At 37.0% G+C, this 13625-nt stretch overlaps 1 protein-coding gene across 2 annotated transcripts in view; it reads right to left on the bottom strand.

Moving 5' to 3' along the window:
• Window positions 1-1171: 1171 nt before the first annotated feature.
• Window positions 1172-13625, bottom strand: part of LOC124796347 (laminin subunit gamma-1) — a 1176638-nt gene continuing 1164184 nt past the window's right edge. For both annotated transcript variants that reach the window (XM_047260489.1, XM_047260490.1), the window contains 2 exons: window positions 3246-3358; window positions 1172-3109 (listed from right to left, as the gene is read on the bottom strand). In XM_047260489.1, coding sequence (XP_047116445.1) covers window positions 2987-3109; window positions 3246-3358 — 236 coding nt within the window. In that variant the 3' untranslated portion in view covers window positions 1172-2986. The remainder of the gene's footprint in view (window positions 3110-3245; window positions 3359-13625) is intronic.

The raw sequence follows: 13625 nt of genomic DNA, 5'->3' as shown, positions 1-13625 counted from the left end.
CTTTGTGGGAACAATATTTTCATGTCTGGGGTTTCATAACCTCTCTCTCTCTGCATCATTATTTTATTTAACAATTTAATAAGAAGTTGACTAAGGTATTTTCCGGAATTCATAATGCATCTTTACTCATTTGCATGGTTTTTTACACAAGAGTTGATGAACAGATTGACTTGACACTCATTCGCATTAGCATTCATGATGCATCTTTATTCATTTGCATGGTTGTTTACACAAGAGTTGATGAACAGATTGACTTGACACTCATTCGCATTAGCATTTAACAACCAGTAAAGTGACCTGTGTTTATACAAAGCCTAAATGATACTAAAAGTTGCAAATGACATTACTACATAGTTGCTGAACTAGTTTGGAGCACAGTCAACCACACATATAGTCCATAAAACAAAGACTGTTGACAACTAAATGTAGACGTACATTTTGAAGCTGTCACTAAGCCTTATTTATGTAGAGTTCGAATACAAGATTCTTAGTATTCATGAATTATCGTGGAAAGTCTTGAGGATTACCATCATTCACATTTAAAAAAATAAAACACTAAAGCCACTGCAGTGTTTGTAGTGCACACATGTAACTGTGGCAGTAATCATTTTTACTCCTCCGGAAGAGAGTCATGGTAATCCCCAAAATGTTAAACTTTGATTCTAAACTGCAGCAGCTATGCTGAGAATGAGGTTCCTGAAAAGACATTAATGACACAGGACTTTGGACGACACTGGTTTTTATTCTATTTTATATATTGCTAAACAGATATTCCAGCTGTGGATCAATATCCATGCAACAAACTAAAAGTACTTTTAAAATGTGGTAAAACTAGCACAAACAAGTCTTGCGCTGATCATTGACAAAGGCTTGTGTTATATTTCCACAGTTAACTGCAAGAAAAGTAAATTCAAATAAAAAGAGGCTCATCACTCTTGGCTAACACATTACTGATGAGTAAAACGAACGCACTGAGGCAACAAAAGAAACGATATGAAGCCAAGGACAATGTGCAGCTTGTACTATAAGTTGCATAATGGTGAACAATGTACTACATTGTTCATTGTCTTCATGTAATTGCATATCTTTCCAGCACTTTGTCTCAAATATGACCATAAAATTGCATTTGCATCCCAGTAATTTGTGAAAATGAAAAAGTAACATACAAAACTGAGCCATGTCACATTATGTTATTTTTTATTCAAGTAAAGTTACATTTACATTTGTACTAAAAACAACTATAAAAACAAGTATAGATGAGATTCATTAGATGTGGTGTAAGAATGCGGCAGTGAGCAAAATTGAAGATGTTCAGAGATATGTACAATGTGGAAAAATAGAAACTCAATTATAGTAAACATTCATTCATCTTTGGTATAAAACATTTTGCTCATAGTAGCTCACCATATGTTTACGGACTCAGAAATGCTTCATGAAGTACAAAATGCATCACAGCATTCTCATGTATCATTTAAGCTAATACTATGAAGTACTTGTAGTAGATCAGATACAAACATCTTAAGTTTAATTACTTCAATAGATTACAATATACTAGTTACTCAAGTATGGCACATTTCAAGTAAAAAAAGTTTTTGGCCTTATATATGGTTTTCCCACCTCATGTAACAAACTGTACTGGGGAGGGAAACTGAGAAGATATAAAAAAAATCATTATTACAGTCTCATTAAGGAGACTGCTTGTTCACTTGTACTTTTTCCTCTGTCTTGAAAGTTCTAGTTGCATGTATATGAGCTCACTCTTAAGCTGGATCCCACAACATTTCTTATTCACTGCAACATAATGTTGCTATAGATAACTCTTCACAGAATTTGTTCAACTGGTTCCTTGAATTTTTTCCATTTCTAATTGAAAAAATGTCTACCCACAAAATAAAATTTATGTAAGTAATTAGAATGTTTGATAACACCAGTACACATAGACAAAATTTAATAATGTTACACAAGCATATTATTTGAACCAGTGATATTAGAATACAAAAAGTCTGTTAACTCATCGGAATATCATCTTAGAAATAGTGAGACATAGCTTAATGTTCTCATTCACATAAATACCTTGTAGTTTCTCAGAAACAACTTTAAAAGTCTTGAAAAAACTAAAATTCCTATAGAGTGCACACTGAAGCCATATGTGTTTTTAGAAGGCCAAACAGATTAATGGCAAGATGGCTGTCAGGGAACTACAAAAGAGGAAATAACACATGACAGCCATTTTACAGCAACGTAGTTGTTTGCACTGCAGACAATTGCAGCTATGAACAACTGATTAGTTTTACATTTAAATGAGGAAAAGTAATAATGTTGGAAAAAATTATATGCCTCGTTTGATCTTCTCCTCTTCACAGATTTTTGTGTTATTCATCCTAGGACTTCAAGATGTGAAAATAACTTCTCAGACTTAGTTTTCACAATATTTGATCCAGCTTATGAGGATTAACAGCCTATTTCACAGAGCAAAGACCTCAGGTAGGTAAAATACAATACATGTACTTTGTTTCTTTGGTATACTTACTGCAAAGAATTCTCAGTATTGCAGAACATATAATTAGCCAACCCCATAAAACAAAGTCATTAGATCCTAAACACTTATCAAAATCTTAGTATCTATACAAACTGATGTTCACATGACTGTTCATATTAGCAGCAAGCATGCTTCATGTAATCATTACAACAGTTCTTTTTACTATAGATAATGACTTCATTAAATACGTTACAGGCAGTGATCAACAAAATAATATATTTAAAAATGATTTCTTCTCACCATCCTTCGATAAAATATAAGGCTGCACTTTTAAAGAAAATTTCAACAATCCCTTCACTTTTTCAGTCACTTTTTGCAAATAAATACAAATATAATGAGAGCACCATTATTCCACTGCACACCATCTTCATTTGACTGGCAGGTTTAGTACGTAATGCTGCTTTCACAGGCCATAGTTTTTCATGGAGACTAATATGAATGAAGCAATCAAGGTTCCAGCACTAGCCGTTTCCAACATCCCTCTGGAAGAGTAGCTTGTATGGCTTCTATGTTGTCAACTTCTTGTTGCAGTCTTCTTAGCTCTTCTTCATGGCTCTTAATCCACTGGTTCTAGTGAAAGATATAAATTATTTTAGTGTTAATGCTAGTACAATGGTCAGATTAATGAAGCATAATTTTATAAAGGCACACATGATAATGAGGAAGACAATGAAGTGAACATATCTACAAATACTGTGAAATATACCTGTTCCAGTCTGTAATACTTGAGTGTTTCTATTCTTTCCTCTATATTAGCATTTCGTAATTCATTTTCTGCAACAGAAAGTCTTCTTTCCAGGTCATCCAATGCAGCTGCATCTATGAGAAGAAAACATGACAAAGAACCATTACAAATTATGATACTTAGACCTTCTTCAAACATTTCAGTTGCTTTTCATAATAAAAGTCAGTCATCAGTTGCAAATATATATCTTAGTATGTTTTGCCAGTTTGGACAAACTGATTTGGCATTTTCAGAAGCCTACAAAATTCGGGATATTATAAATCTTTGAACCTTGGGTATTCATGTATGTGAAGTATATTACAAAAATTTACCTAGTATTGGTTTCACGGAAGCATAATGCCATGATATGTCCAGAAATGTAAATATTGTGATTATTGTAAACACAAACTGACAATTTACAGTAACTGAATCACATCTACGTATAGGTCAAGCTGTTGACTAGCAGCAAGAAACATATATCAGAGCATATGAAAAATATAATCTAGGTATATGAAGATAGTTACATACAATTCACTTGAAAAAAAATTGCGCATAGCTTTAAGTAAGTTTCTGTAATATATTTCTTATACTGCTCATAAATGTATAGCCACGGTCTGAAGATTTATAACAACTCTTATTTTGTAGGCTTCTGGAGGTGACAAATTATTTTTGTCAAAACTGGAAAAGTGTAATAAAAATATATTTGCAACTGACAATTTTATTCTGAAAAATATATACTGTAGCTGGTGAAAACTACAGCTACAAATAAAATAATTTCAATTGTTACTAATCTGGATAGACAATTTTATTCTGAAAAATATATACTATAGTTGGTGAAAATTACAGCCACAAATAAAATAACATCAGTTGTTAATAATCTGGATAATATACTGAAAGTTTCTCAGACTCTTCATTCCAAGATCACCTTCTTTAGTAGAGGTCTTCTGTGCTCCCTGCCACCGCTGGATAAGCAGCTGCCAGCAGCAAGTCGTATACTCTTAGCTCACTTATTTGTTACATAGCTTAATTCTTAATTTCTTTGCGTGTTTTTGGGTACTTGCATTGTTTAATTCATAAATTTTGGGTGTATTATAGTATTTGACAGTTGTAGCATCGCGTTTTAGTACCTGAATAGTGAAAAATCGCGTAGTCTCCTTCTGCTGCCGAGCAGTGTGTCAGCAGTGTGCAAGTAGCAGCATTACTGCATTTACTAGGCAATCTTGTATTTTAATAACCATTTAAATTTTGTGTTGAATTGTTTGTGCTCTCTGTAGATTAGTTCACACGTTCTTTGCACAACAGTATTTAGCATGATAGGGACTGTGACTGCTGTGTTCGGATGCAGGCTGAGTTGGCATCCCTTCGCTCCCAGCTTCAGGCAGTGTTGGCTTCGGTCACACAGCTTGAGGCTGTTGCCAATGGGAATCACTGTGGGGGTCCGGATGGGGGTTTGTCGGGGACGGCCAGCTCATCCCACACATCCCCTGATCGGACTACGGCTGTGGCTGCCCGGGATACTGCCCACATGGAGGCTGACCCCTCACCCGTGGTAGAGTGGGAGGTCGTCTTGAGGTGTGGCAGGGGGTGAAAGACATTCCGGAGGACTGAACGGAAGGCCTCTCCAGTTTGTCTGATGAACCGGTTTCAGGCTCTGCTTGTCCTGTTCCAGAGGTTGCCCCTCAGTTTGCAAGATCCAGGCGGTCGCAGAGGGTGGGCTTACTGGTAGTTGGGAGCTCCAACATCAGGCATGTAATGGGGCCCCTTAGGGATATGGCAGCAAGAGATGGGAAGAAAACCAATGTGCACTCCGTGTGCATACCAGGTGGAGTCATTTCAGATGTGGAAAGGGTCCTTCCGGATGCCATGAAGGGTACAGGGTGCACCCATCTGCAGGTGGTCGCTCACGTTGGCACCAATGATGTGTGTCGCTATGGATCAGAGGAAATCCTCTCTGGCTTCTGGTGGCTATCTGATTTGGTGAAGACTGCCAGTCTCACTAGCAGGATGAAAGCAGAGCTCACCATCTCCAGCATCGTTGACAGGACTAACTGCGGACCTTTGGTACAGAGCTGAGTGGAGGGTCTGAATCAGAGGCTGAGACGGTTCTGTAACCGTATGGGCTTCAGATTCCTCGACTTGCGCCATAGGGTGGTGGGGTTTCGGGTTCCGCTGGATAGGTCAGGAGTCCACTACACACAGCAGGTGGCTACACGGGTAGCAGGGATTGTGTGGCGTGGACTGGGTGGTTTCTTAGGTTAGATGGCCTCGAGCAAGTACAGAAAGGGCAACAGCCTCAAAGGTTGCGGGGCAAAGTCAGGACATACGGGGACCAAGCAGCAGTCAGTATTGTAATTGTAAACTGTCGAAGCTGTGTTGGTAAAGTACCAGAACTTCAAGCGCTGATAGAAAGCACTGAAGCAGAAATTGTTATAGGTACAGAAAGCTGGCTGAAACCAGTGATAAATTCTGCCGAAATTTTTACAAAGGCACAGATGGTGTTTAGAAAGGATAGACACCATGCAACCAGTGGTGGCGTGTTTGTCGATGGTAGTAGTAGTTTATCCTGTAGTGAAGTAGAAGTGGATAGTTCCTGTGAATTATTATGGGTGGAGGTTACACTCAACAACCGAGCTAGGTTAATAATTGGCTCCTTTTACTGACCTCCCGACTCAGCAACATTAGTGGCAGAACAACTGAGAGAAAATCTGGAATACATCTTGCATAAATTTTCTCAGCATGTTATAGTCTTAGGTGGGGATTTCAATTTACCAATGTAGACTGGAACACTCAGATGTTTAGGACGGGTGACATTACACTGAGTGCACGATCTGAAAATTACCTCGAGCAATTAAACAGAGAACTGACTCGTGGAGATAACATCTTGGACCTACTGATAAAAAACAGACCCCTAACTTTTCGACTTTGTAAGCACAGAACTGGGAATCAGTGATCATAAGGCCATTGCAGCATCCCTGAGTATGGAAGTAAATAGGAATATAAAAAAAGAGAGGAAGGTTTATCTGTTTAGCAAGAGTAATAGAAGGCAGATTTCAGACTACCAATCGTAAAATGCATTTTAGATAGGTACATGCCAAGTAAAACTGTGAAGGACGGGAAAAACCCACCGTGGTTCAACAACAAAGTTAGGAAACTACTGCAAAAGCAAAGAGAGCTTCACTGCAAGTTTAAACGCAGCCAAAACCTCTCAGACAAACAGAAGCTTAACGATGTCAAAGTTAGCGTAAGGAGGGCTATGCGTAAAGCGTTCAGTGAATTCGAAAGTAAAATTCTGTGTACCAACTTGACAGAAAATCCTAGGAAGTTCTGGTCTTACGTTAAATCAGTAAGTGGCTTGAAACAGTATATCCAGACACTCTGGGATGATGATGGCATTGAAACAGAGGATGACACGCGTAAAGCTGAAATACTAAACACCTTTTTCCAAAGCTGTTTCACAGAGGAAGACCGCACTGCAGTTCCTTCTCTAAATCCTCGCACAAACGAAAAAATGGCTGACATCGAAATAAGTGTCCAAGGAATAGAAAAGCAACTGAAATCACTCAACAGAGGAAAGTCCACTGGACCTGATGGGATACCAATTCAATTCCACACAGAGTATGCGAAGGAACTCGCCCCCCTTCTAACAGCTGTGTACCAAGTCTCTAGAGGAACGGAAGGTTCCAAATGATTGGAAAAGAGCACAGGTAGTCTCAGTCTTCAAGAAGGGTTGTCGAGCAGATGCGCAAAACTATAGACCTATATCTCTGACATCGATCTGTTGCAGAACATTAGAACATGTTTTTTGCTCGCGTATCATGTCATTTCTGGAAACCCAGAATCTACTTTGTGGGAATCAACATGGATTCCGGAAACAGCGATCGTGTGAGGCCCAACTCGCTTTATTTGTTCATGAGACCCAGAAAATATTAGATACAGGCTCCAAGATGGATGCCATTTTCCTTGACTTCCGGAAGGCGTTTGACACAGTTCCGCACTGTTGCCTGATAAACAAAGTAAGAGCCTAAGAAATATCAGACAAGCTGTGTGGCTGGATTGAAGAGATTTTAGCAAACAGAACACAGCATGTTGTTCTCAATGGAGAGATGTCTACAGACGTTAAAGTAACCTCTGGCATGCCACAGGGGAGTGTTATGGGACCATTGCTTTTCACAATATATATAAATGACCTAGGAGATAGTGTCGGAAGTTCTATGCGGCTTTTCGCGGACGACGCTGTAGTATACAGAGAAGTTGCAGCATTAGAAAATTGCAACGAAATGCAGGAAGATCTGCAGCAGATAGGCACTTGGTGCAGGGTGTGGCAACTGACCCTTAACATAGATAAATTTAATGTATTGCAAATACATAGAAAGAAGGATCCTTTATTGTATGATTATATGATAGCAGAACAAACACTGGTAGCAGTTACTTCTGTAAAATATCTGGGAGTATGCGTATGGAATGATTTGAAGTGGAATGATCGTATAAAATTAATTGTTGGTAAAGCGGGTGCCAGGTTGAGATTCATTGGGAGAGTCCATACAAAATGTAGTCCATCAACAAAGGAGGTGGCTTACAGAACACTCGTTCGACCTATACTTGAGTACTGCTCATCAGTGTGGGATCCGTACCAGGTCGGGTTGACGGAGGAGATCCAAAGAAGAGCGGCACGTTTTGTCACAGGGTTATTTGGTAAGCGTGATAGCGTTACGGAGATGTTTAGCAAACTCAAGTGGCAGACTGCAAGAGAGGCGCTCTGCATTGCGGTGTAGCTTGCTGTCCAGGTTTCGAGAGGGTGCATTTCTGGATGAGGTATCGAATATATTGCTTCCCCCTACTTATACCTCCCGAGTAGATCACAAATGTAAAATTAGAGAGATTCGAGCATGCATGGAGTTTTTTTGTAGGCATTCTTCTCGTGAACCATACGCGATTGGAACAGGAAATGGAGGTAATGACAGTGGCACGTAAAGTGCCCTCCGCCACACACCGTTGGGTGGCTTGCGGAGTATAAATGTAGATGTAGATGTAGACAATGTTAACTCTGTTACTGTATTTAGCTTCTTGTTGCTTGAAGAAAAAGAAAAAAAATGGTCAATTCTTAATGAAAACTGCAATTTCTGGCCACGTGAACCGTATGATACCACTTTGCGCTGTATACGCTAAGTGACGAATTGTAATGAGCACACACTGTTATGATATTAATTGATCAAATTCATGAAATAAGGTTACTTTCAGCATAATAATAATAATAATGAATTATGATTGAATTGTTGTGAAACATAGTTTCTATTCAAATGTATGCCCGACAAACAAACACGAGTTGAAAGTCAAACTCAGAAAATTTAGATATCAAAATGTATTTGTAAATACTGTTTAACTTTATGTAAATGTCCATGATTTATGTTAGCATCAAAATCAAACATGTATTTAAAAAGTTATTATTTTCCGTAAATTAAGTGTTATTATAAAAAGGTATCTTGAATATTTTGCAATGGTAAATATTTTAATTCGGCATGTTTATTATTCTGAAGTGATTATAATGATTTATAAATCCAAATTCTGTAACTTTTTATAGGAAAGGAATTAATTTTTCACTGTAAAATACTGATATTACTGTTTTAAACAATGTCTGTTCTCATGCCGTGATTGTTGTAAACAATGTTAGAAACGGCACCAACAGCTGAAGGAGTCTGTCAGTGAAGTTCAGTTTGGTCAGATTTTATAAAACGTAGTGTGATGTCATTTGTGATGCATTAAACAATTTACAAAGCACAATCCTGAAATTAAGGCGAACTGATGACTTTCTTACGGGTGGAGATAAAATGCAGTGAAGAGATACATCCAATCTTCAACATCAAGAATCTGAGCTGAATATTAACCTTTGTGGTACAATGAATGGTTACATTTTATGTCTCACTTCTAGTTCAAGTGGTACTGTTGCTCACAAATTTGGCTACTTACTCTGCAGTTTCTTGATGCAAAAGGATTTTATTTTCATGTGATAACAAACCTTATTGAATATGAGTTTTAAATTAGTTTATGAGTTTTGTTTCTTTCAATTCTGTGTTAATCAGCATATCTGCACAAATCTTCTAATAATTTATGTCATTAAGCTTTCCAGTGTTTTTATCCCAGAAGGTACAGCTGGAATAACATTTAACAAAAAAAATGTTATCATCAAACTCTGATGTCTTTTGCATAACCTTCTGCACAATATTGCAGTAACTGGACTTTTATTCTGCAAGTTCTGAACGTATCTTATTTATTTGAAGGTACTTTCATTTTGGACTGTTAATTCATGATTGAAACCACAGAAAAGCTTAGTAACAGAGCATAAATCATGTTCTAATTATTATTTTACAAACAGCTGCTTGTGTTTAGATGAGTTTCTACCCCTTTTTACAAACCACAGTTTTTTGTTTAAACATGATTTTGCAAAAAAACTCCTTGCAAAAAATACATTACAAAGAAGAGCTACACCAGTCACAGTATGCTCAATTGTTAGTTTGATGGCTTCTGGGTTACTGCTTCAGTCCAAATTAAGACAAAAACTTTTTAACTGTATACTACCACTCCAGAGCGGAATAGGTCCCATTTCTTTCTTTTTTTTTTTTTAAGAAAGTTCAGGACAGGTAGTTCTTGATGGTCCTCTTCACATCCTTGCACTACTCAAAAGATGTCCAGATAAAAATCATGTGTTTTGCATAGCACTACTTAAATGATGTTATAGTTTAAATTAGTGTGCTTCATTTTCCATCACTGTGTGTATTATACCTTCATACATAGCAAAAAGAGACCTTTTAGGCACATATATAATCATTTTAACCTTACATTTTAAATAGTATAAAGAATATAATGATCTAACAATGGAACATTCAGGATGGAACACAACAAATGGAAAATATAGATTGCTACTCACCACATAGATGAGGTGGTGTGTTGCAGACAAGCACAATGAAAAAATAATGCTAAAACGTTTAAGCTCTCAATCAGAGTACTTCTTCTCACTTTGGAAGAAGGACTCTGTATGATAGCTTAAACATTTCTTTTTCATTGTGCCTGTCTGCCACTCAGTGCCTCCTCTTTGTAGTGAGTAGCAATCTATCCTTTCCATATTGTTAAATATAAAATTCTGTTATTTATGATGATGTCTTATTGTCCCGATTATTAATGACATCCAAATCTTAGCCTTTAAGCTTTCACTACTTATCCTCTGATAAATTTGAGAGAGAAAAGGGTTTTCTCACTCAGTACCTCCTTTTCTGAGACATCACTCAGGAAAGTATGCTGGAATCCAGTTACTCTCAGTTAATTTACGTCCCATAATAAGTTAGGAATTACAAGTTCACATATGGTGAGGCTAGTCATTAGTTACATAATGACATAAATTAATGTTTTATGCATATATAGATTCACTACTGATTGCTTATACTATTACTAACAGACAGGAGTTGTAATTTCCAAAAACTGTGTAAAAAGTGGTGAGTAGTAATTAATAACTAACACCTCTAGATCTCCTTTTGGAGGGAAAAAAAGGGACTTAGAAATGTTCAGCATACAACCCTATGTAAAATTTAATTTGTGATGTGAATGAAAAATGCTTCATTCCACATCATTACGATTTATTGTGCAAAATGCTCCATGAAACAGGAAACTCACTAACTAATTAATTATTGATATATGGTTCATGACATCATCTGTAGGCATAATCCGTATCATTTCAGGCAGCAGGGTTACCCCTTCATAGTCTCAGATGTTACTGAATTTAGCGTATGTTAAAATTTAGGAGTAAGTAAGAAACACATATTTTTTTGTTTTCTCCAATAAAATTTCTGCCCCAAGATACAGGACTCTAAAGATGACACTGCGAACACCATTTTGAAGATGCGAATTTCAGAAAATTTTTTAAAATGCTTTATCTCTGTAACATTTCTAGGTTTTGTTAGAGTTTTTTTATTTGAAAGATAATTGCTTTATGATTACAATGGTATCCTTTGTTTGAACATATCTGTCAATGTTCTTTTGCTGTCGGCTTTTGAATTTTTTTTTATAATTCACAGAAATTTTTTTTTTTTTTCAAAAATGCCAATCCAGAAAATTAAGGATTTTTTCTGTTGATTAGTACCATGTAGTATTATATTCTCTATAAAGGACAGCTTCCACTTTTAATTTGGACAGGTTTTATTTTAAAAAATCAATTTTTTTAACTTTCAAGTTGTTTTTTTAAAATTTCTTTTTCACAATGTTTATTTCTATTGTCTTTGTTGCAATTATTTCTTACTGCTTTCTATGTTGCAGTTATTTCTTACACTTTGTTGTAGTTTCTTTGTCATGGTTACCCATTGCAGGTTTCTGTATTGTAGTAGTTCAGTGCTAATTTGTCCGCTGAAGAGGCTTCTAAGGAATCTGAGACCATCCATTGAGTTGTGTGTTTTCGTGAGGAACTAGCCAGTTGACACAGTTGCAGCATGTTTTGTGAAAAGGACTGCTTGAAATGTCTTCTGACTGGGGCCACAGGAGAGTGAAGTGTGCTGACTATTTGCATATCCATAAAAGAGTGATATATAAGACAAGCAAAAAACAGACTTTGTTCAGGTTGGGGAATAAGTGTTCTCATTTGAAGACTCTGTTTCAAAGTGAAGATGTTTCCAGTGACAACTTTTTGTTTTCTAAATGTCTTGACAGAATAACAACAATGATAGTATCTGAACAAGGTGAAGCCTCCCATGGTGCAGATGTTGCAAATTTTGCATCAATAGTGGAAGAATTAAATACTCTGAATCAGTCACCTTCAGAGGTAGGTCAGTGAAATCGAGTCCTAAGCTCTATGCATCAATAAAGCACAGAGAAATTACCAAAGCTATGGATGAATACATTACAGCAAAACTGACCACACTCTTCGGAATAGAAATTCCATCTTCAGAAGAAAATGAACCAAAGCACTCTTGCACCTTTTGCCAGAAATTTATCACAAATATCAATTCAGTTGTTGAATACTGTGCATCCTACAGTGAAAAGGTGCAAGTTTTAACTATCATTCCAGACACATTTCCAAAGAAAACAATTTTGAACCACATTCCACCAGTATCAAAGTACATGGTAGACAAATCAATAAATGTGAGGTCTGTAAAAGGAGTCTTTGGAAGACCAGATCCCTATTATGGTCATCCTGTAGAATCAGCTCAAGTTCAAATAGTACAGTCATTTTATCTGGAAGATAAATGGAACTGTTATCACCAGAGTGCCAACAAGAAACACACTATAACTGTAATAGTTGAAGGTCAAAAAGTCGCAACTATACAACTTCACATACTGGAAGATCAAAATTTTATGCACCATGACTTGAGTGGGTAGTTCCACACCTGCCTAGAAATGTCTGTTTATGTGTGTACAGTGCAAATTTTGAACCTCGTGTGGTAAATTTGAAGAGCTTACCGAAGCACATGACACTGGCACTTTGGTTGGGCATGTGAAGTCATTAGTAGTCTGTGATGTAAAGTGAGAGACTTGTTTGTTTCAAGAATGTGGTGACTGATGGCTGTGACAGTTTCATTGATGAACTTGGTAAATGGTCAGTGAAAGCAATAACACACCAGCATCTGAAGAAATTGCAACAACACATTGCAGAAGAGAAGTCATGTGTACAGGCTGAAGAGCTATGTTTAGTGCTTCACTGTGATTTTGCTGAGAACTAGTCTGTAATTCCCCCACAAGAAGTACAAGGATATCATTGGAGTAATAAACAGGTTTCAAGTTTTACAGGAGTGACATATTTTGAAAACAAGACCACAAGTGTTGCAGTTATTTAAGTGATGACACGGGACATGACTCAGCACATGCTTTGCTAGCAATGTGCAAAATTCTTCAACTGCAAACAAGGGCAGAGAAGATCATCATTATTTTAAAAATTGTTACCAGCTCTTTGAATTGAGTAAGTCGATTGTCCCAACTGACTGGGTATACAGTGCTACTGGTCACAGGAAGGGGCTGTGTGATGGTGTAGGTCTGCTGAAGCACCATGCTGCAAAACATAATCTTTACAGAGCAAATAAAGCTGTGATTTAGAATGCTGAGGATTTTATGAGAGTTGTGAAATTTTACACATCCACAGTCCTCATTCTTTTGTCCAAAGAAGAAATCGAAGAATTCCATGAGTAGAAAAAAGAAGAATTGTCCAAACAAACTACTCCTGTGAAAGAAATTCAGAAGACACATTTTTGGACTCAAAGTGATGGGCAAACTCATATCGCATACACTTTTAAGAGTAAGAAAGAAGAAATTTTGTTTGTTCAGCCAACACCTCAGAAACAGCAGGATAATATTCAGATTCACAACCTGAGAAGGGGGATGTTTGTGGCA

Source organism: Schistocerca piceifrons, chromosome 4, assembly GCF_021461385.2.
Source record: "Schistocerca piceifrons isolate TAMUIC-IGC-003096 chromosome 4, iqSchPice1.1, whole genome shotgun sequence".
In the NCBI taxonomy this organism is placed as follows: domain Eukaryota; kingdom Metazoa; phylum Arthropoda; class Insecta; order Orthoptera; family Acrididae; genus Schistocerca; species Schistocerca piceifrons.
The sequence above is the reverse complement of the archived record's forward strand: the minus strand, read 5'-3'. Positions and strand labels throughout refer to the sequence as shown.